Source organism: Ctenopharyngodon idella, chromosome 1 (genome assembly GCF_019924925.1).
Source record: "Ctenopharyngodon idella isolate HZGC_01 chromosome 1, HZGC01, whole genome shotgun sequence".
Taxonomy (NCBI): Eukaryota; Metazoa; Chordata; class Actinopteri; order Cypriniformes; family Xenocyprididae; genus Ctenopharyngodon; species Ctenopharyngodon idella.
The window spans coordinates 38,095,741-38,120,606 of record NC_067220.1 but is presented as its reverse complement, the minus strand read 5'-3'; the positions used below and the strand labels follow the sequence as shown (position 1 = coordinate 38,120,606).

Genomic DNA, 24,866 nt, shown 5'->3' with positions numbered 1-24,866 from the left:
CAACCATGACCTGTGATAAAACAGCACCCATTAACAGAGCTTAAAAGGGAAGGGAGAACTGAAGTTACTGAACCATGTACTCATGGAAACACATTGTACTTGGCACTGCAAATCTTGCATCTGTAATTGCATTTTAATAAAATACACTCAGACCCGAAGTCAGTGAACAAACTATTTGTCTATGACTATCACATGACATAGAAGTGGAAACATACCGGGAAACGCACAACACAACAGCACAGCTACTCTGTGAAGACAAGCACAGTCGTTCCCCTCCCCCCACAGTGAATGTCAACGGGTGAGTGGAAAATTACTGACAGAAAGGGCTGTACCATTTAAGAAATCTTTAGGGGTGGAACAGAAAAAAACTTGCGTAGTTTAATAATGTATTAAAAGAACTGACTATTTCCCCAGAGAAGAAAAATAAAAATAATATATTACTTTACCATTATAACATGAAAACAGCTATTAAAGCTGTGGAATGAGTGGACAGAAAAGGGAAGTAGGACAATTCAGCCATGGCTACTTGGTGGCACATGCACAAGATGCAGAAAACATGCTATAGACCTTATTTACCAGAGAAACAAGCGCGCCACCATCTTTAGAATATTGTCTTTGAACTTCCATTTTTGCGGTCGCTGTTGAAGAATAATTAGCTGGTGAAGTGGATTTACCTGTTGTAGAGTTAATGAAAGTTATCATGAGCATTGTTATGTTTAGAGCAGATGTCTTAACAAATGTCAGTAGACCGGGAAGATTTTAAAATGAGCAGTTCTTTCATAAATACATAAGATCGCTGTGGAAATACAAGCCGGAAGTCAAAAGACAACGAGCGCAGCGCTGAAAAGGGGTGGGGCTACATAAGGTCTATAGGTTTAGAAGATCAAGCATTCTGAATATTTTCAATGGCCTTCAATAACTTGCATCCAAAATCACATACTTCCCTACAATGTAGTAGGGGAACAAGTAATATGTCCGAATTCACAGAATTCGTAAAACTCAAGTAAGCGTGAAGTACCCCGAGATTTCTGAAGTGCGCATCCAATGGGCACTTTACTATCCCATGAAGCCACAGGAGAGGATTTGTGAATGGCAGTTTAGTGACACAACCATAGACTGTAAAAAAAGATGGACGACGCGACGGCGCTTCCTTCCATTGTAATGAACTGAATGTAAAACGTACGACGATGGGCGTTGACATGTTACGCAAAAACATCAGTTTGGAGCCTGGGCATGCGCAGAAGGAATCGTCAGTGGAGCCTGGAGGCGGAGTCGCGGTATCAAACTTCCGCCCAGACGACTGCGTCACCATTGATGTATTTTAAATAGGCTATATTAATTATACACAATTTAAAATTCTACCTATAAAATAATAGGCTATTTTGTTTCTAGAGCAATAATATTTTTGAAACAGCAAATTCAGTAGATCAACTCAATATAATATGCCACTAGAAACAACTCTAAAATGTCAGAAACGGTCATGCCATTTTAAATAAAGTTGAACTAACGTTACAGGATTATAATATTAATATTATAATTAATTAGAGTAGGTTATCATTAGTTTTGTCCTGCTAATTATTATTGTATACCCATAAAAATAATTAGTAACTGCCAGATAACGATCACCTGCTTTTTCCCGTCATGGCTGACGTTAGGCGTGTTATCTTAACTAATAACATTTATTAATTAGCTTATAAAGCCCACATTTAACGTGACCGAAGAAAAGTTCAGTGATCCGTCAGATCCTGTAGGTCGGTTAGTACAGTTTACTGGGGAACAACTCATTCTGTCGGTGTGAAATAGCATAGAAATCGAAAATTAATAGTTAGTTATATATCTTCAATCTACCCTCGAAGCTCTGACAGTCCTCAGAGAAGCTGTCAGTCACAACTGTCAATCATGACGACACGCCCCGTTTCTATAGCATCAAATTGCTAGCTAAAATCAAACTTATCATAAAAATGAACAATTGAATATATATCAGCGTGATAACAACTACCTTAAATGACCAAAACCATCTTTCGGAAAATTTTATTTGAAGCGTAATTTATTTTTTTGTTTTAACTCATTCCCGTTCGTTTGAATGGAGAGGGCGAGGTTTATGACCTGTACTGCATCCAGCCACCAGGGGGCGATCAAAGAGCCCGCAGCTTCACTTTTCAGGACGTATGAGGCACACCCGGACACAACTGACGCTAGTAGGTCACACAACAATGACAACAAGGTGAATATAATAAGTCCGAATTGCATTTATACAACATATTCATACTACACAGAACATACTTTTTTTAAGGTGGCAAAGTATGTGAGAAGAGTATGCATTTTTGGACGCAGTCTTATGCCGGGTTCAGACTACAAGATAGTCACTTAGTCAGATTATGCGATTTTGACTACTAAATTCTTGTCATGTCGTGGACAAGAAACATGTCACACTACATGTTGCTTTCCAAACAATCATCGCTAGCCATCTTTAACGACATGCGTGACGTCATTGAGAAGGTGGAACTAGCAACTGACTTCACAAGAGCGTAAACAAACAATGGTTGTACTAGCCTAATGTTAATTCTAGTAATCACCGGGTTGCCTCCGCTGTCATTTGCCAGCATTTATCTTTTTTCACTCTGGTGTCATAGTCCCTCGAGGAAACATCTTATCAAATAACATCAGATAGGAGTGTTGTGGCCATAGCTCCACGAACCTTTCCTCCATTGCATAACTCCACCTAAGCAGCATCAATATCATTGTCTCTCTTTGCCATGTTTGAAACCTGTGTATGGAAGAGCTTCTGTGCTCCTATTGGTCAATGTCACAGATGAGACCCGTCCCTAAAACATGCTAGTCTTTCTGTTGTGAAGCGTCACAGACGCAGCATCGGTTGTCGTTCACTAGGGATGTGATGGTGAGAAAATTTTCCCACCGGTTAATCAACATGTGACAACACCGGTAATACCGGTGTCACCGGGGGGGCAGGGCCTCTACCTCTTTTTTTTTTTATGGGGCCGTTCACATATCGCGTCTAAAAACGCGTGGAAAGCACGGCCACGTCACTTTCTCCTTGTTTCCAAAGCGCTTGCGCTCCCGTGGCGTCTATCATTGCTATGCAACCATGAACCAAAGTCCCTTTAAGACTATAGTCTTTGCATGAACGGCGCTCTCCGCGACGAGGAATGTTTTTGATATGAAAAATAAAAACCCGCCCTGTACAGCTATGATCAGCTGTTCGGCTGAGCTTTCGATGTTTTGTTACGGAAAGGCTGACTTTCACTTTCAAATTAACGGCAATTTCTTGAATGGTGGGTTACTCTTACTGAAAAACACTTGACAAAATGGACATTTTGGCATAATTTGTGTGCGTTATGGTTCGTTAAGAGCAGAAGAGAACTCGATACTGGCGCGCATGTCACATAGGCAAGACAGCGCGTTCTCTTTTGCCTTGTCGCGCTTGAATGGTTTAAAAGCATTAGCATGAATAAGAGCTGGATCATATAACGCAGAAAATGGATACTACGTTAATTGCATTAAATGCAAATATTTTTAACGCGTTAAAGTGGGAAAAAAATTAACCTCGGTGCCGCGGTGGGCAAGTGATGAAACCGGTGTTGTGACTGAACACCAGTAACACCAGTAACACCGACTACCGTAGCAAGCCTATCGTTCACTATGACACACTATACGAGATGAAACAATCGATTCTTGCGTCTCAACACCAATTGTCTTTTACGAATCACCATAATACCCTACGTCAAACGGATCGTGGCAAATTTGGGTTGATATTGTGTAGTCTGAACCCAGCATTAGGGTGTTTGCTTTGTTCCGAAACAGGGAATTTTTTCTTCTTTGTTCGGTTCACTTTCACAAGGCAACATTTCAAAATGTACCAAAAGTGTTTATGTAAGTTACATGTGAGAAAAACTGTCCTCTTATTGGTCAGTTTCCTCTGCATCATCCATCAAGACAGATTTACAAGTTTGCTCCGTGAGCTTATTGGCTTTATCTGTAGCTATCGTGACACATTGGTTCATTGGTCCATTATGTCGGATTGCTTTCTCATCTCAATCGAACCGTCCCACAGTTAATTTTCAATTGGGCGAGACCACCTTGTTCAGGCGGTTGAGGAGCGATTGCTTTGGTGAGGATCCAAGCACGATTGCAGTGTTCATATGCCTAAATGAACTGAACTAAGGGAGAAAATGCACAAGGTTCTGAAACAAACACTCCAAATGAGCCAGGTGTGAAAAAGCCCTTATTTTCTGGTAGTGGATCAACAGCTCAACTTGACTGCACAACTATATCTCAATGCTGCTCCGCAGGGCTCATGTTCAGGTTTCTGAACTCAAATGAATGCACCTTCAACTAGGCCTGAACTATCTTTGGTATTGGGCAAGAGTACCACACACAGACGAGAATGACAGACACCAACAATTGCTGATGGTTAGCTAAGATTTTCCAAAAATCTCTTATAATTGATCTGTTCCAATCTGACAAGATGGATTTACTGCCATCAGCTCCAATCCCTGGTAACATGATTCGTCAGACCATTCTACCGTCTTCAAATATCGATGATATCTAGTCCACGCAACCAGCCCAGTAATGTAGTGTTATAGTGGGACAAAGTAACCTTCCAAAACCCACAGTCTACTATTTTGATGATCAACCTCAATGAAATTTAAGGCAACAGTGCACCATGTTCTTAAGCATTGCATAAAATATGTACATGCCAAAACTGGCCACAGCATGTCGGTTGTTTTTACGGGAGTCAGATCTTCATAGAAATCTCTTCATGAAGCAGTGGCATTAGAAGACTCCGATGTGTCCCTCAGATGGAGTGACCGAACAAGTTCACTTATATCATGGATTATGCCCATAATAATCTCATAGAATTCTACACTAACCAGAGGTTGTAGAGTGTGTCACAATGATTGCAGTACTATTGTTGATTTCATTTTATGAAAGCTAACTAAAGGGTGTCTGCGTAGGCATAAATATCTAAACAAATCAACTTTGTAATGTATCAGTTGAACTTTACTGATTCAAGTGATCCAAATCTCCTATGTTTATAAATTAGTGTTCAGCCCACGGTTCTTTTACACGTACAAACACATAGTCTTTCAAAGTATACTCCATTTTATAGCATGCGTGAACACAGGCAGTCGACTAGAAATCTTGTCTGCAAAATTTCTCTCCAAAACAATGTCTTTTAATCTTAAAAAGTTTCACACAAGAACATTTGAAGAGTTCAGATGCAAAAACCTCCAAGTCCATCTGACATGTTTTCTTTTAAATTAGCATTTTTTATCAGTTATTGAAATGCCTTATTTTCAAAAATGTCAATTCATTGGTATTTAACATATTTGCAGTCTTTTGCTGCAAAACCATGTGTACTCTTTTTTGCAAAAACCTCTAAGTCCACCTCTTTGGACAACAAGACATGGTAAAATGTCTGTTTACTTGCTACTCGTGAAATCCTGTCATTGCCACTAACGATGGACATGATAAAAACATGCAGCTCAGCAATTGAAAGCCAGCTCATACGCACAATATCATTCATCATGAAATCATATGATTCGAATCGCATCTTCCGATTGGTTCTTATGTGGACTTAGAGGCTTTTGCTAACAAAGGGAAGTGGCATTTAGCGGCTTCTGCCAATGAACCAGTATTTCTAAATGGGATGACACTGGGATTTAGCAGATTTGAAGTGAAAGTATTTGATGAACATATACTTTGTGCGGAGAGCATTCGCTCAATATCTTTTTCTCATTTTTGACGGAGGTGGCGTTTAGTGGCTTTTGCAACTCTTCATTTCTTTTTCGACTGTAAAACAACAGCAACGGGCAACTTGTGGACAAACTAATTAGTGCAAAAAACATGACCTGGGCGTAAAGACTATGCAAGTTTAGACAAATCAGGCTGTGCGTATACAGTATGCGCAGTATGTTGATGACGAAATCTGTGTCACACACAGTGTGCACATACCTTAGCATTCATGTAAAAAAAATGAAGGATACTTTGGGCTTTATAAACAGAAAAAGATTTACTACTTTTTATTGTTATTTACAATTTTACCTATAAATGCATTAAGTTTGAATTAGATCAAAGTAGTAGTCGGTGATCAATCTGAATCATTATAGTAAACAAATCTGAGGTGCAGGTTTGTGATTCTCCCATTATTATGGTTTCAAAAGAAGCATCTATAAAGTTCATGTTCATTAAACAATTATGGGTGTTTAAAATAAAGAAGGGACACCATTTGTTGATCATATTTAATAAGTGTTTTTTTGTACAGAAACCTTTTGTCGATATTGTTGTTTGGATATAAAACATTCCCCCAATTACCATTTTTGTATATGTAATCTAAAGACATCTGACCTAAATTGGCAAATACTTTTACTCAAAGTGAGATACTGCATTCAGGGTATTCATTTTTTATCAGTTCATGCATTCCCTGGTCTTTGAACCAAAGATCTTGGCATTGCTGGCATCATTCTCTTCTGTTTAAGCTTTTCTATAGTGATATGAAACATGCAACCCAGCAATGTTATATTTAGGCTTAATGACTGCAAGCAAATAAAATAATAATGAAGTGCAGTACTTGGCAAATTGCAAGATCTATTACTCAAAATAACATTTCAGTGGATTGTTAAGGAACCACTGAAATGTTATTTTGTGTGACAGATCTTACAATTTGCCAAGTATTCAAAATAACATTTCAGAGGATCCTTAACAATTCACAGTCCCTATAGGAGCCATGATTGATTGGACCTTTAAAGGTGAAGTGTGTACGCAAAGAGAATGGTATTGCAAAAATTAATCCTGATTTCCAAACGGGCTTCCACTGTTTAAACAAAAAGGCAATTCCGCTCTAACCTTCAAACAAAGTTGACATATCAGGATTTTTTGAAAGAACCTCATCAATCAAATACCCCTTTTCCACAACATGAACCGGGTGCTAGTTCAGAGCCAGTGCAGATGCAGCACCAATGCATCTCGAACAAGCCTTCCATCAACAATGGCGGACGCTGATGCTTATGGCTTTGCGAACCTATATCGGCATCCAAACGCGGCCAATCCACCGCATTCATGCAGCTCGCCATAATTTGTATAGACAGAGATCACAATTGAGCTGCTATTAGCTCGATTAGCTGCTATTTCAAAAATGGCGGTCACAAGTTTCTGTTCATCTTGTTGGCCACGGTAACCCTGCCCCCAGCCCCTGACGCAAGTGGTTCTTACTTCTAGACCAGCAATGTTTTTGTGCTAGGCTCTGAACAAGCACTCAAACTGCCTTGGTGGAAAAGGGGTAAAAGTGCACATTAAACATTCTAGCACAAATAGTTCTACCATATTACTGCACTTTGTTATTCTTCTAGTTATTTACCTATAGCGGCTAATGAATCGAAAGTTTCGCACATTCACAGGAAATAGCTTACTTCTGCATTTCAAAATAAGGTGTATATAAATAAGCATTGTGGCACTATAAAAGCATTGCTGTTTTAAGAATGCCACCCAGCCTCACATAACAAGAAGTTTTGGGTGAGGCTATCTATTTTCTGACCAATGTCAGGCATGAGGGTGTGTTGAGGGAAACCTGTTTGAAAACCATTTTTTTTCTTTTTTGCGACAATACTAGTGGCACAAAAAAAAAATACACTTCACCTTTAGAGTGTAATTATGGGTAATTAAGTAAACACTTAAATTTTTCTCAGTGATTTTAAGCTATTTCTCAGTCTCAACATTTGTTTTTCTTTTAAACAAAGAAATAAATAGTACTTATATATTGAAATGTATGCTTAAAAGCTTACACATAGATAAGATAAAGACTTTAGTTGTATTCCATAGCCTAAATGCAGCTGTTTTACTTTACATGGAGGGGGTCTCTCCTCAGGGGGGCCGATATCTTGAGATCACATCCAAATACTACTTATTAATCTCAGCAAAGTGCCTGATATTGGACACTTTTTCTCAGGGAATAAATTAATCATGGCTGACAAAATAAGTGTATTTCTACAATGACATCTGTGATATAAAACTTCAGCAAACAATGCTATACATTCACACTAATATCAGCCAGCCAACATAAAAATGTTAAATGTTACATAAATGTACATGTGCATTTTTTTTTTTTATCTTTTGGAATTGTAAATATAAGTGATTGTTCCAGGTTTGGAAGAAATCACATTGTAGCTATCACTTTGTAAAACAACAACAAAATACTTACTTAAATTTCACTTTATATAAATTTAACATAAATAGCCTAGACAGTCTAAATTGTGTTGAGTGTTTTATTTTTATTTAAACTGAGTTTCTAAATGAGCTAACACCTGATGTGCAATTATGTGACAGGTAAAATCACGTTACAGTTAAAATATAAACATAGCCCAACAAATATTACATAAACATTACATTAACCTAAATAAATGTATATTAAGTTACAATTATTCTCAGAAAAAAAAAGTAGGACAAACAATTAATTTTGCGAAACCAAGTGTGAAAACTCACCGTGTTTTGATCAGTCGGAGAGCTTACAACCGGTACCTCCAACAATTCGTTACCACGACAGTCTATGTTTCGTATTGTATACGTTTAAAAACAAAACATCAGCAAACGCGGATTCTGTTGGTAACGTCTTAATCGTCACGCAACGGAATCGCATACAGTCACACACAGACAGCAACACAAGGTGACTGACTGTAGGCTACAGTGAGAGCAGGCTGACAGCAACTCTACAGTGTAGTTTGGTTGGTGATTCGCGCTCTCTTCTCCCCTCCAACGGTACAACAACAGGGGGAGGAGACAGGCTTTTCGCGGGACAACATGAGAATCGAAAATTAAGCCCCTCCTATCTCCCCTCGAACGTTTTCAAACGCGTGTTGTTCACATGTTGAATCTTAATGTCCGTTGGTATTTTAACATGGTTTAACATCCATAACGGTAATATACACGGAAACACGATTTCTCACTGGTTCAACCGTGTTCTTATCCACGCATTAATATTTTGTTGGTGTTTGACATAGGGTATCAAAATGAATAGAGATGTATGAGAAATTTACGAAACAATCGTATTTTTTTAGTAATTGAATTTTATATTGCCTGCCGTTAACGCCTGTTAACAACCAAGCTCGAGTTTTGGTCGTACACAAACCCGGGCTATCCTCGTTTTAAACCCTTTCTGTAGCCTATTCATAGTCACCTTTCTAAATATTTGTGAATTACCATGGTGCATTAAAACATCGTGTGTCGAGTTATCATAAACAGCCAGTCAGTACTGATTTACCGACGAGTGCTGCGCGGTATACGGTTTTCGGACATGAAAATAATTTGTATGAGTTATTTCAGTGAGTTGCCGCTCTTTCAGTGAGGAACCGGTTCATAAGAGTCACTTGTTCGGTGCTGCGTTTCCCAAAATCATCGTGAACGCTACCAATGTTCTCTACGATCAACTAGCTCGATGCTTTTGGAAAACGCAGCCCTGGTTGTGCTGTATATTTGTTGATTCACTAGAAAGAACCGATTCAAAAGAGTCATTCGTTTTGGAATCGGAGTACCGGTCGTGATATTTCGCGCTGTATTCTTGTGGCGCCGCTATAACTGCGTTACTATTTAGCGTAATAACTGCACTGATGCCGCGATGAAACCTACAGAATCAGAATACAGTTCTACTGACGCTCTCAAACACGCATTGTACTATTTCTTGCACTACTGTTTATTTAAGAGCCGTCAGCTCTGGCTCTTTATGTTTTTACTTCTATTTATTTTCTCGAACAGTCACTCAAATATTAACAGGGAAGGAGGGCGTGACACTGGGGTGGGGGACTTGTGGTGAGGGGGATGGGAGCGTGACCCGTGGGAGGAGTTGTCTGCACATGCAGGCTCAATTTTTATAGATAGCCTCTTTTTAACAAACCTGAATAAACAGAAGAAAGGTTAAAAAAAAACAACCAAGCATGTTTTTGAAATGCACATCAAGTTCACACACACAACACCTTAGCAGAGCCGTTCAACGGTTCGCAATGACTATATATAGCGAGTAGGCTTTATTTTCGTGAAGGTCAGCCATTTTGTTGTCATTACTTGCAGCATGTGAAGCACGAGGATTTCTGTTTGAAATGTCTACTATCTGCAGTACCGCCTGCGAGCTGTTGGGGAGCTCACAGAGATAAGGGAGACATTTTATGTAACTAATATAAGATAAACTTCACTGGATGGGGTCTATATTTGCATACAAATTTATCTTAATTAAACATTACAAATAAATGATTAAATAAGTGATATTTTAATTTCACAAATTAGGAGCCCCCTGTTTTCCTCTCCACCTAAAGTGCTGAATAGTTTCAGTTGGGCTCCACTTGATTGAGAACTTAAATTTATTAAGTTAGAGGAGGTAAAATGTGGTCTGACAATACACTGACTAACCTAACCAACGTACTAAAGGAACCTACTTCTTTCAGATCATAGAGCAGGAAGAACATTTGGCTCCGCCTCCTTTTTCAAGCCAGGCACAAAGCCTCTGAAACGACACTCGGAGAGACAAAGACGACGGTATTTCTATATCGTATAAAAAGCCACGATAAATAACGCTGTTAAATTGAATATCACTTCAAATCAATTAACTCAATGCCAGAGGTTATTAAAGAGTCACCGAGTGAGGCGGAACACGCACGCTCAAAGGATAAATAGGTACATGATAATATGAGGCCAAGTTTAAAAGATTCATCTAAACAGACTGTGATGACACTTATAAAAGGGTTTTTATTAAGTCAAAACCTAGTTGCAGAATTTGACATGAGTCATAAGACAAACAAGAATTCGGATGGACTAACAAAATGCTGTGTGAACTGAATAGAGTGAACTGATGTGTTGTTACGATTCAGTATCGCGCCACCCAGTGGACTTTGTGAGTACTGACGCAATTTAGTCTTTTGTCATACAGCTCCCCCTACTGGCAAATTCCGAGACGACAGTCTTCTTTCCGTTTCTGTTTTATACAAAGAGAAACAAACAACTGCTGAACTGTCAAAAAGGAAAAAGACAACTGGCAACTGTTCTTTTTTAAAAAAAAAAAAAAAGTCAAGGCAATCATGGCAAACATGTTTATTAAATTAAAACATAAGTATCGTAATAAATAAAACATAAATACAATATAAATAATGTTTCATAATTATTGTTCAAAGGTGTTTTATAATTCCACACCAGCATTAATTAAATGTGATATGAAAAAGATGAATGGTGAACTGATTTAAGATCAGTATGAATCTGTAAGACTTGAGATTCCTACATAATGTATCAATCTGTGCAGATATGCTATTGTGAGATGAAATGTAATGTAAAAGTAATTACACACAATTTGAAATATTGGCACACATGGGATATTAAAAGGAAAATTACATCACGAGGCAGAAATAACTATTACCATAGGCAAAATGATGAGAAAGCTTTGTTAAACGCAACTTTTGTACTCATTCATACAAACAGACTCATACAAAATGTGCTGAAAGAAAACTTCTTGATTTGTAAAAGGAACCGATCATTTTTAATCAGTGTTCTTTCAGTTTCTTCCTGAAGTTTAATTGGCCACTGGAAAGCAATGTAAACGCAGGCATGCGTTTAAATTGTTGCACTTGTTTGGAATGATCTGTAGGAATATACTTCAATGGTCACTTCAGAGTCCTCTGAGACTTGCTTTGGCAGAGTTACACAGCAAAGGTAAAAAGTACTTAGAGAAACACTGCTGTACCCTTATAGGGCCAAAGAGATGACACTTATTAAAACACTTTGCATGTTGAGATTTAGTAGGCTTACTAGAGTATGTTCAATTGGCATAGGTACTAAAAGTGTGCTAAATGTTTTAATAAATAAGGCCCGTTGAGTAAGCTGCAGATAGCAGTGGCAGTGCAATCCCCCTTCTAACTATATTAAACTGCTCAAATGTGTCTAACAGAGGTTGCCGTAGAGGACGGAGGACAAGATACGATTATCACGAGCTCACTAAAAACAGCATAGTGAGCAACTGGGGAACTCTTTTTCTAATTTTCAAAGGTTGTGCGACAAGAGATGATGACAAGTTCCACAAAGGGTTAAAAGGAGTATAAAGACTTAAACCTCCACAGCGATGAGATCTTCTGAACATGCACAGTTGAATTATTACAAGATGAATCTTTGTCTCCTCTCGCATCCTTATTATCCTGCTCGCTTTTTTTTTCACAGGTTGCTTTCTTGTGTTTCGTGGCCAGAGGAGGAGATGGGATGCAGACCTCCGTTAGCATTAAGCCTTTTGGCACGGTACGTCTCGTAGTGGATGTTATGAGTGACCTCCTTCAGGTCCTGGAGGTGAGACCTGAGTATATGAAAACATCGTAATTAGTGTTGAGTGTTTATGGAAATATTTCATAAAGACTGCAAACATGCATTTTTTAATTGTTAAGAAACCTATAAACATTGATATATATATATATAATACATAAATATCAATAAATGACTGAATAAATAAAATATATACACTAGGCCTACTGTTCAAATTATGGGGGACAATATGATTTTTAAAAGTCATCGCTTATGCTCACCAAGGCTGCATTTATTTGATCAAAATTAATTTGAACAATATATTAAAAAATATATTCTTGTGATGGCAAAGCGGAATGTTCAGCATCATTACTCCAGTCTTCAGTGTCACATGATCCTTCAGAAATCATTCCAATATGCTGATTTGGTGCTCAGGAAACACTTCTTTTATTATTAATGTTAAAAACAGTTAATATTTTTGAGGGAACTGGGATACATTTTTTTCATGAATAGAAATTTCAGAATCACAGCATTTATTTGAAATAGAAAACTTCTGTAACATTATTAATGTCTTTACTCTCACTTTTGATTAATTTAATGCGTCCTTGCTGAATATTAATATCTTTTAAAAAAAAATCGTAATGACGCTTAACTTTTGAACGGTAGTTAATACATTATTAAGATCACTATAAAAAAAAAATAAAGTTGTATACATCACCTAATCATGAAATCACGAAGCAAGGCGAATTCGCAGTGATTTGGGTTTTCAACTACAGGGATGAAAAAAACTTGTTTTGTCAGAAAACATTCAGCAACACAACAATATACTGTACACCAGTGGTTCTGAAAGTTTTTTGGTCATCATGCCCCCTTTAAACCTTTAAAAAAAAAAATGGCGCCCTAGATGGTGTCATGGGCTGTGTCCGAAATCGCCCCCTATACCCTTAAATAGGGCACTATTTGAGGGGACAGCCATTTGTAGTGGTGTCCGAAACCATAGTGGACGATGTTGAGTGCACTCATTCAATCCCACAATGCACCGCAATAACGAGTGTACAATCGATGCACGCTCAACGGCTAGAGAATACCCATAATGCACTGTGAGAGTCGCGCGCTGAATGAATTCCCGCGTCTCGCCAGGAGATGGCGCCCGCAGCTGAATCAATCATCCATTCATTTTCCAAACCGCGTTGGTCCAGCATTATCATACAGGTATAATTTCCTTTTTAATTAATCATTAAATCGATTAAAAGGTTTGAACATGCTAGTTCAACATAAATATTCATTACTACTGGAGCTGCCAGTTTGGTACATTTCAAAAGATTATTAAAGAGTAACACAAACTATGCGAAATCGGCAGCCCTTCCGGTGCACTCAGTGTCCGAATTCACTCACTCGTTTCATTCACTCCTTCAAGTGGACTATATTAGTGGAGTAATGTAGGGAATAGTGAATGAGGGTATAGGGGCGATTTGCACCGGAAGGGCTGCCGATTTCGCATAGTTTGTGTTACTCTTTAATAATCTTTTGAAATGTAGCAAACTGGCAGCTCCAGTAGTAATGAATATTTATGTTGAACTAGCATATTCAAACCTTTTAAACGATTTAATGATTAATTAAAAAGGAATTTATACCTGTATGATAATGCTGGACCAGCGCGGTTTGGAAAATGAATGGATGATTGATTCAGCTGCGGGCGCCATCTCCTGGCGAGACGCGGGAATTCATTCAGCGCGCGACTCTCACACTGCATTATGGGTATTCTCTAGCCGTTGAGCGTGCATCGGTTGTACACTCGTTATTGCGGTGCATTGTGGGATTGAATGAGTGCACTCAACATCGTCCACTATGGTTTCGGACACCACTACAAATGGCTGTCCCCTCAAATAGTGCCCTATTTAAGGGTATAGGGGGCGATTTCGGACACAGTCACCCACTTGAACGCTGTTGCAACGGCTTTTTCATCCCGACTTTCTTTTTTACCCCCCCTGCAGTACCTGTGAGCCCCCACCCCACCCCCCTGGGGGGCGTGCCCCACACTTTGAGAACCACTGCTGTACACAAGTACAAATACACAAGGTTTACTGTAAAATAGGTCATTCTTTATATGAAGTACCTCAACAAGTTCCATTGAAATGTGATTATTAGGAAATTGATGCTGTCCTGCCCTAAGTACATACTAACAGGGTAGAAAACAGTACTAAGAACAGACAGAAAACATGTTTGCTTATGTAACATTTTGAGATTTAAATAATTATAAAAAGTCAAAAGGTGACAAATAGCACCTAGGGACACAGTAAAATGTGTCATCTGATAGAAAAAGTGATTAAAATGCCTTGTGTTCACATATGTGTATCATTTTGTGCAAATATATATACTGTAAAAACATAAAACATAATCCTCTTGGAAGCAATTTCGGTCCATGTTTCGAATGCAACATAAGCTGATTTTCTGCAGGGACAGAAAAAAATATGGAAAATTACCCAAATATTTGTGGTTTTTTAGCATTTCACACACATCACAATGATGGTGATGTGCAAACTCCGTTCACATGTACTGTAGTGGGGTTCAGTAGAGTCACATTGGAAATCTGTTATTCAAAGTCTAATTTAAACCCAGAAACAAACTAACTTGTAGGATTTTGACAAATTTAAAACATTTTTTTTTTTTTTTTATTGAAAATTGCTTCACAAATGTTTAACTTTCTGCACTATTTCTGTTACTAATCAAATAAGCAAGTTTGTAATTGATCATCAGGTTTCAACTGTAAAATGTGTAAATCTTTCAATTAAGCCATTACAAACATTTTTAAAAAAAATGGTTATGTGTATTTATATATATATATATTGGGTGGGGGCTTGGCACAGTGATTAACTAGAAAACTTAAAAATGACACTTCATTACAAAAAGGTTGCCGATCCCTGATCTAATAGATAAGAAATAAATATTATTGGCATAGTGAAATCAACAGATAACCCTTTTTATCTTAGACATCTGTGTAAAAAGAAAAATAACACTTCTGCCCACTCACCCTCCACAATTCCCCAAGCTGTCTTCCTCCCTAAAACTCGTTTACCATTGACCTGGTACTCTTTATCACTTCCTACCACGGCAAAGGGCATTGTCTCCTGTAATGCACAGATTTAATGGGATAAACATAATGTGAAAACACATTGACCAACAGATGAGAGCGTCCAGAGATGAAAGAAGAGATAAGAAAAATGTAAAGAAAAAGAACAGCATGCAAGATGTGAGAAGTGAGATCTTACCCTGATCTTATCATTATCACTCTTATCCTCCATGTCTTCATCAAACTCTTTCTGTGGATAACACTCGATCCCACACACTTCCAGCTCCTTCCTCACCTGCAAGGGATTATGGCGAACCCTAGTTAATCAGTGTAACTTGATAATGAATCAACCTGTGAATCCATCTTTCATTCTCACCCTTTGTTTAAATTCAATTTTCTCTTCAAGAGTGAGTGTGTCCGATTTGGCAATGACAGGTATAATGTTGACCACACGACTCAGATGCTTCATGAACTCAATATCCAATTGGCGAAGCCTGAGAAGGGGAAATAAGTGGGAAGAGATGTGATTAATAGACTGATATAATCAGATTTTATAACAGGGACACTGGTCTGCCTGAGTTTGACTACTGCAGCTCATTCAAGCATTCAGAATTGGCTGAAAGAGGAGCACTCATGCACATGGTCTTAAATCAACACGGTGGCTTGACTTAATTAACAAATCTGCAACTGCAAGCATTTTTCAATTATTGACAGATAATAAAAAGAATGCTGAGAGATGTGAATACTCTGAAGAAGCACACAGAAATCCAGATGTCTTATTGCTGTTTACAGTACACTAACATTAAGTTTCTTTTTTCTGCTGAATACAAAAGAAGATATTTTGAAGAATATGGGTAACCAAACAGTTGATGGGACCCCATGGACTTCCATAGTATGGAAAAAAATACTATGGAAGTAAATGGGGTCCATCAACCGTTTGGTTTCCGACATTCTTCAAAATATCTTCTTTTGTATTCAGCAGAAAAAAGAAACTTATACAAGTCTGGAAGAACTTGAGGGTGAGTAAATGGCAGAATTTACATTTTTGGGTGAACTATCCCACTAAAATGTGCACTGTGTAATAATTATTTTTAAATTAAAAGAATTCATGGACACTTTAAATGCTCCATGCTTTAAAGTAAACTTACTTTGATATGTTGACTGTCACAAAGTACTTAATTATAATTTTAACTGTCATGTGTTATTCGATATTACATTAAAAGTTAATATTTTAATTGTAGTAAATTGCAACTTCATTACAAGCATGTAATTAAAATATATACATGACATATAGAAATTACATAAATGTATATTTTAGTTTATCATTAATGCTTTTCAGTACATTCGGCAATATGCTTTAACCATATTTAAAAAACACTAGAAGTAATTATGAAATAAAAGATGAACTTAAGTCAAAAAAGAACACTTAAGTTCAATTAATTGTATTTGATATGAATGTTAACTATAATGTATTTACATTTAATTGCAAATAACATGCAATTAAGTGTCTGAAAACATTACATTCAATTCAAAGTATTCTTTTAAAGTATATTATTTCTGTAATAAGTACTCTTTTTAAAAGTATACACACTATGTGAGCTGTTTTACATGGTATATGTGATAAAGTAAAATATGTAAACTCACGAGTGTCCAGTTGGGGATATGAAGTACAAGCAGCAGTGCACTCGGGTATCAGGGATGCGTTTCTTGCGAGCAATGTTGACTTCTTCCTTTAAAAACTTCTCATATTGTTCATTGATGTATTTGGATATGGGCTCCCAGCTAAGAACAAAAAGGAACAAATCAACAGTGTGGCATGTGGAGAGTTATGTTAGAGTACATGAAACTTTGAAACAAAATGAAAGCAAATGGGGGAAAAAAAAAAACAGACTGGAATTTTTCTTTGTGAAGGCAGTAAAAGAACAGTGTTAAAGTTTAGGTATGCTTTGTTTATTCATCACAGTCAGAAACAGAAGATTGAACACCCAACGCAGCAGCGTTTTGTCTGAGGCATTTGAATGACTCAGAAAAATACTGTCACTTTAGTAAGACCCTTGGATGTGATCGCTGAGGACGACCTGCCAAACCAGACTCACATTTGGCATCTCTAGCAACAATCTCATTCTTGTCTGTGGAAATTAAATGCGAATCTGGAAGCCAAAACACTGACCCTCACACTTTGAGCGTGTTTTTGATGCCATTTAGCAGCAGCTGACACAAATTCATGTCCTCTGTTTCCCATATGCAGTGGCATTTTGGATAATTTGCAAAAACTAAATTGATTGAAAATGGCTATTAGTCCTCTGGATTTAAACGAAATCACACAACACTCACCAATTATCATTGTTGATTTGGTCTCCAAAGCCTGGTGTATCAACGACTGTTAACTTCATCTTCACCCCTCCTTCCTCAATCACTGCAAAATCAACATTTATCACAGCTACAAATGCAGCATGTTAGATTACAGTGATTGTTTATGTTTAAATACCAGAGTATAACATGGGATCAGACAGGGTACAGTGGTCCAATGTCACAAAAAAAAAATTAAAACTCTGTAATCATTTACTCACCCTCATGTCATTCTTAACCTACAAGACTTTGGTTAATCTTTGAAACACAAATAATTTAAAAATGTATTAATGTAACCTAAAAGGTATCTCTAGCTCCACTGAAAGTCCAGGTAACCAAAACTTCAGGTTCACACTTTCAGTTTTTGGGATTGACAACGGCATTTACTTGCAGGTTTGAGTCCCGAAATGTCCCGTTGAAGGTGAGTAAACTGAAAGAGTTGTCATTTTGGGGTGAACTATACCTTTAATTCAAACATGTTTATCCAGACACAATGTAATGCTGATTTCAAATATTTTCACCTGGTTTCTAAAGACACCCATTTAACACATCCTGCAACCTTCAGAACAATATCCCACAGGTGTCTACACAAGGTTGAAACATGAAATATATTTAATATCTAACCTGTTAGTGATTTTTTTTCTGAACACCATTTGGATGCATATGATATCATTTAGTTTGCCAGATGTTCACTTACCTAGGGGATTCACCATCAGCTGGCCTCCTAACTTGCCCATGGCACAACATATGCCAGTCTAGACACATCTTACTCATAAGCACCTGTGCTATAGGTCCCCACTGTGCTAAAGGCCCTGATGTACTGATTATATAAGAAGGCATTAACTGAGTCTTTCTTAATTAGCCCCTGATGTCTATTTCTATCAAGGTCTGTCCTATAGAAAACAGTGGCTAAAAGCCAGTTCCCTTTAAGGCAAGTCATTTCACTCAGCGGCCATCTTTGAAAAGCCTCTCGGGCCGCTATTTCAGTCATGCAAGTACAGCCATAGGCGGAAATCGCAGGGGGGTTGGGTGTCAGCCCTTCAATATCGCACGTTTCACTTTCTCCCATTAATATGAGTGCAATGTCTTTATATATCTAAAGTCTTTGCTAAAAGTTGACTGACTGAGACACTGTTACATGTTTAGAAGTCCTGATCAATATGCTCTTACCATGCGCGACAGATTTAATCTCCACAGTCTTTGGAATCTTCTCATCACGACTCCAGCCTGTGCTCCTCCTGCTCACCTGTGACTTAAAGAGAGTATTCACTAAAGTGGACTTTCCAAGACCACTCTGACCTGGAGAGAGAAAGCGAGGAGAAATGGTAAGAAAGAACAGTTCGGGAAAAACTATAAAAACAGAAACTTAATCACTCTCCCACCCACCAACCACCATGATGTTGAAGTCAAAGCCTGTCTTCATGGTCTTCTTCCGCATCTGCTCGATGATGGTGTCTATACCGATGTATCCAAGCAATGCAGATCCTCGACCTGACCCTTGACCTTCACCCCCTGTTCCTTGGGGTGAAGGCAAAAAGGGAGTGCTAGAGGGTGGTGCCACATGAGAGGGCTTAGCTGGGACGGCAGGTTTAGGTCTCACTTCAGGGGGCACAATTTCTGACATGTCTGTGTGAAAAAATGAATGATAAACATTCAATATATTTAATCAGGCTAGATGTTATTACACTATAAATCCTACACTGTGCCACCTTTGACTCTAGCAAACTGTGCATAGTTTTTGTCATGTGGTGGTCATATTTAAGGTGCTGCACATGAGAAAATTGATAAGCATTTTTTTATGCTAAAAACTTTTTTGCATGTGAAAGTATTCTACATAGCAGGTACAATTAATTTTGTGTCAAAAGCATGTATCCATGTCAAAAAAATACATATCAGACACGTTGGTGAATTGCCAATTTGTACAACCATGCAATCTTTATAAACTAAAGACTAATCATAAATTATTAAAAGATAAAGTGTGTCAGACAAATGTACTACTACAAATCCTACCACAAAATATATAACTACCTTCAAATATTCTGAATAGTAAACTTTAAACAGTAAAATATGACCTAAAATAGTTGTTTATATTAATATTATAATTATGATAACAATTTATTTGAAATTAATTCAAATACTTTTATTTGAAATATAAGCGGTATATAAAATATTTTGAATACTAAACATTTAAATGCAAAAAAAATGCAGCAAAATACAACTTAACATTTTTTTGTTTATAAAATAGTTGATATTATTTTAAATTCAAGTAGTATAACTAGTACTACGTTCAAATATTCTAAATATTAAACCTTTAAAGGCAAATTAAGACTTATTATATTGTTGTTTATTATCTATATTAATATTTTTTGAGAAGCCATGCCATATATCTATGGCCTTATGTTATATATGCAATTTTCAAATTACACTGTATAGCAGAAATCTTGAAATATTAATTTTACCTAATTTAAGTCCTATTTCTTCTTCCCTAAAGGACAATTTAAGTACGGTGGCACAGCTTACCCCACTCTTCCCTACTCTGTTTTGCATGTACAATATGTAGTTACTCTGAAACAATAGGATTATTTGGGGAAAACAACAAAGATTAGACAACAGTGAATAATTTGGTTCAGAAAGACAAAAACCTGTGTATGCTATTATGTTTTAGTGCTCCTATTTCCCAGCCTAGTCCACTTTAAATGCTCCACTGAGTTGTCGGCCTATATTAACACCATATGCCACCCAAATAAGCAACAAATAATGAATTATTACAGAAGCACTCAACAAATCTCTTTATCGGATTAATCACCCACGGCTCGACCTTTCCCACGCACCAAGACGCTCTTTGAACACCAACGTTCACACAACACGAGACATTTCCTTCAAGCGACACTGCGTGATGTGCGTCTTTTTGCAGAGAATAATAATAATAATACTAGCATTTTAAACGTTACTAGCTGTTTATAAATCACGTGGAAACCAAACATAAGCATATGTGGGTACATGCACACATAATCTCCCCATTTGTTCGTGTATTTACCTCAGAGGGATTCGTGTGATACCGAGTAATCAAAGGGAAACACTTCCCACTTACCAATTTCTGTTTTTGTAGCGATCGCTGGGTGTATTTTATTTTCGTCCCTTTTTCTGTCCCTCTCCGCTGTTTTACAGTCTATTAAAGTATAAGTAGGCTAAGGCAGTAGTTGAACAGGCGTTAGGGAATGATCATGTGTTCAGGTACCTCTCTCCCTCTTTCTTTCACTCTGTCTCTCGCCTTTCTATTCGCAGCTCGATGCACCTCATTCCTTCCTCCACCCTTTTTTTCGTTACCAAGGAAACTAACGGGAGACTGGGGGATGCAGCGCGCATGCTCAGTGCGCGGGTCGAGCTGAAATTAGGGATTCGGGTCGTAGGGTGATTTTTGATATTTTTGCGACACTCTGATATTTAACTGTCTGTGTTTGTTTTAGCTTGTTTGTACAATTATTTCTATAGGCCACTTTAAGTATTTACTGTTGCATGTATCAAGCAGAAAAATAGGCTTTTTAATGATTAATTACAGGACTGGTGACTATAGTGTAAAACAATGCGACATGTAGATTACAACGGGACTTTCGTTTTTCCGTTTCCAAAATATATGACTATCAAAAGAATACATTTCCCTAAACTTAATGTTTACGGAGCAAAATAATTCACATAACAACTTTCCCGTTCTGCTGACGTCATCAAGTCCACTTATTTTCCAACTCTCCTCTTAATCCTACATTTTGTTCTCATTAAATAACCTGAAATACATCATATTATGGAAATGAAGTCTGTTTCAAATTAACCTAAACTCACAATACCACATAACTTTTTTAAATTTTAATTTGCACCTTTCATGTCATCAAAACTACTCACATTTCACGGCTTTGTAGTCCTGTGCCTGCCTGTCTCATGCGCTCTGTTCAAATGTAGAGTGTTTGTGGCGTACGCAGCCACCACTGAAGTGCCGTTGAGCGTCAGTGCGGCTTTTACCTCATAACAGGGTTATCTCAATGTGTTTAGACAGGCCTGTGCTTGATGATAAGGCAGAGTGCCCATTTCACATGCTACCATTTACAGTTTGTCCTTTGTCATCTGTATTGTGGATTATATTCAACAAATACCTTTATATACTCATGAATATTTGGGTTTCTAGGGTTCATATATATTGATTCTTGAGCATTTACCCTTTTGGATAGAGACATCACAGTCTAATCACCAATGTTTATGTCACATGATCCCAAAGAGCAGTCACATACAGGGCCTAAAACTAACTTTTTTGCACCACCTGCCAATGGCTGGTGGCTTAAGTAAATTTACCGGCCATTAATATTTTTTACCAGCCATGAAACATAGATTAATCTTTATTAAAGTTACAAAAGTTATTCAGTCAAGACCAATGAGTGATTGTTCTTTGTCATTTGTTTTTTGACATACAGTGTTGGGGGTAACGCATTACAAGTAACTTGAGTTGCTTAATCAGATTACATTTTCAAGTAACTAGTAAAGTAATGCATTACGTTTTCAATTTACAAAATGTCTGAGTTACTTTTTCACATTTATTGAATTACAGCTCTCCTGTCCCCATGTTGAGAGAAAGTAAAGAGGTGTTGTGTGCGCTGCATGTGTGAACATGATGGTTATTGTAGTTCTAGACTAAATGTGAGCATGCATTTACTCATCTCACTTGCACAAAAACATTCAATAATCCTTAAAATGAATAAAAACTGTGAAATGCAATCTCAGAATTTTATGCAAACCTGTAATAATTAACTATATTAAATTACACAAATATACTTTATGTATTTAATCTCACTTTATTAACCAATGTCTTTGCTGCTGACCTTCAATGATTTAATTCAACCATACTAATGAGCAAAAACTACTTTAGATTAGATTTAGAAATAAGAGTGTTGAACTTCCTTCTCCTGTATCCTATTCTTCTTTAATCCAGAATGGCAGCACAGCTGAAAGGTTTGTTTGAGCTGCGCCCTCTACTGTACAGGCGTAAATATGCATTTTCTTCAGCCTGAGACTTATTCATTTCACTTTTGGCATGAAAGGGCCTTAACATTTGCCAAAAATAGAACTTTTTTTGTTGTTATTAAAAAAGTAGCAAGCCCAGCCCAGGTGAGAAAAAGTAACGCAAAAGTAATGTAACGCATAAAAAGTAACTAAGTAATGCAATTAGTTACTTTTTTAGGGATTGCAGTATTGTAATGCATTACTTTTAAAAATAACTTTCCCCAACACTATTGACATAATTTTGTTTGAATATGTCCGTTCAAGCTCAAAAAGACCGTATTCAGTATTCGCGCACTGTCTGAGACGCAGTTTTCTGGACACATGCTTCGGATGTTTGCGCGCAAAAAAATTCCCACACAGCATGTGAGTAATGAATTGAGTTCCCTTTCGCGTATTCATGAGCTTGAATATTTAAATTGGCAAGGCTTAAACTTTCGTGGCGATGCAGCACAGCCCCGTCAACTGTCCCGAGCGTCGTTCACGTTCATGTTCTCACAATTTTGCGTTGTTATAATTCATAAAAATGTTACCGTCTAACTGGCCATTGACACCGTTTCATATACTCGCCGAGTATATCATATACTTGGCAAGTTTTAATTATAGGCCCTGATCACACATATGCTGGTTGTGATCTCTTTCCCACTTACTCACAATTATAATTGTATACATTCATAATTATAAGATTTGCAGGCAAGTATCACATTCCATTCGTGTTTTTCTGACAAATATGAAAGTGGTGCTTGTTCGTTTTGCCAGTTCAATGCAATTCAGTTGCTAAAGTGTTTTTTAAACGCTGATGCAGTTGCTACAGTGTTCTGGATGGTTGCTTGTTTTCCTTAGCCACATGATTTGAGGTATCAATTTGAAGTATTATATTGTGCAACTAAGTAAAATATTTAGGCTTAATGAGTTTCAAATCCATAACCCTAAGTATAAGAAGTACTAACTGTGATTCTCGCCCAAACATGCACCACTAATGACTAGTTCAAATCTTCCTCCCTGATACATGATATTTTACATGCTAAGATTGTTTATATACCAAATCTATATGAGGCTGCTATGTATATATTTAGGATGTCTTGAGTCTTTATATACAATCCCTCTAATGTAATTCCAGTAATTTGTCTTTGCACTCACCTGTAGACACGCATTCTTCAGGGCAGGACTGTACGTCAGCTTCACTCCTCATGTCTGCGGCTACAGATGGCTGTAATGGTGGGGGGTCTTCTTGCTCTCTTAACCACGGGTGGTTTACTTCTCTAAATCTGTCACAATCTGTAGTATGAACTGTGTGTTTGGGCTCTTGTTGTTGATCTAGAGTGAATGGACACTGCGGCATGCATCCAGCCATGGAACATTCCAGTATTTCAAAGTTAGTGTGTGTGCTTGGGCTGCCCGAGAGTTCCGGGTGAACAGCGGCATCATGTTTCTTGCCAACAAATTTAGTTGGACAACTAGTAGCACACTTTTTGTATAACCGTGCACCCCTGTATTTTCTTCCGAATCTGTAATCTTCATGCAAGGTCGCTTCGCTTGAAGAGGATTTAGAAGATTCTGAATCTGAAAGGTTGCATCTATTTTGAGATGAATTTCTGACATCCCTTCCTGTGTTTGCTGTTTGGTTTGAGGAAGATCTTCTCCATGCCTGAGGAGTTTTGAAGTATGTAGGTCTACTGTCAGATGTTCTTTTGATCACTGGTCTACAGATTCTGCTCAGCTGACCACATTCAGTGAATGATCTGGGACTCTTCAAAGGGAACTGGAAGCAGCTCATTCGGCCGCACTGATCTGATGCATTATTGTAATGGGATGTGATGACGGAAGTCTCTGTCTCGGAAGCTGTGGACTGCGGCCTGATCTTTGGTTTAGACTCTTGGTTGTCATTGGCACTGGTTTGATTGTGTTGGGAGGAGTTAATCATCATATTACTTTCATTAGAGCTATCATTGGTGGTGTTACAGTCCTCTGAAGCTCTGTTTTGCCTTCTTGATGAGCTTGATGAAACCAGTTCACTGTATTCCTTTGGAGAACTTCCGTTTTTCAGTTCTTGAAAAATATCCTTTTGGCTTGTTGTAGCTTTAGGTAATGAGATTGGACTTGTAGGTGATTGTTTGTAAAGTTG

General features: G+C 37.7%; 2 protein-coding genes across 5 annotated transcripts in view; both read right to left on the bottom strand.

The window, feature by feature from the left end:
* The window catches only part of atf7ip (activating transcription factor 7 interacting protein), a 41,292-nt gene extending 32,538 nt beyond the window's left edge, over positions 1 to 8,754 (bottom strand). The window contains exon 1 of the mRNA XM_051888527.1: positions 8,500 to 8,754. The gene's annotated coding sequence lies outside the window, so the exon portion shown is untranslated. The remainder of the gene's footprint in view (positions 1 to 8,499) is intronic.
* Positions 8,755 to 11,076: 2,322 nt separating this feature from the next.
* Positions 11,077 to 24,003, bottom strand: septin3 (septin 3). Of its 4 annotated transcripts, none has more exons than XM_051900986.1 (10): positions 23,882 to 23,904; positions 19,085 to 19,324; positions 18,869 to 18,997; positions 17,684 to 17,765; positions 16,994 to 17,131; positions 15,726 to 15,843; positions 15,549 to 15,644; positions 15,311 to 15,407; positions 12,998 to 13,049; positions 11,077 to 12,334 (listed from the first exon to the last, which is right to left on the bottom strand). In XM_051900986.1, exons 2-10 carry the CDS (start codon positions 19,320 to 19,322, stop codon positions 12,199 to 12,201), a joined length of 1,086 nt encoding a protein of 361 aa, XP_051756946.1. In that variant the 5' UTR covers positions 19,323 to 19,324; positions 23,882 to 23,904; the 3' UTR covers positions 11,077 to 12,198. The 4 variants fall into 4 exon arrangements, with proteins under 4 accessions (XP_051756946.1, XP_051756972.1, XP_051756963.1 ...); XM_051901012.1 differs by lacking the exon at positions 23,882 to 23,904 and adding an exon at positions 21,596 to 21,706; XM_051901003.1 differs by lacking the exon at positions 23,882 to 23,904 and adding an exon at positions 20,790 to 21,009.
* Between the last annotated feature and the right edge of the window lie 863 nt (positions 24,004 to 24,866).

Bases quoted from the DNA above. Each gene is read 5' to 3' on its own strand.
- septin3 (XM_051900986.1), bottom strand. From the start codon at position 19,322: ATGTCAGAAATTGTGCCCCCTGAAGTGAGACCTAAACCTGCCGTCCCA. The intron at 17,132-17,683 runs GTGAGTGTTGTG...TTTTGTTCTTAG, and splicing joins CAAATCAACAATGATAATTG to CTGGGAGCCCATATCCAAAT. The intron at 15,408-15,548 runs GTAAGATCTCAC...TGTGCATTACAG, and splicing joins GTGATAATGATAAGATCAGG to GAGACAATGCCCTTTGCCGT.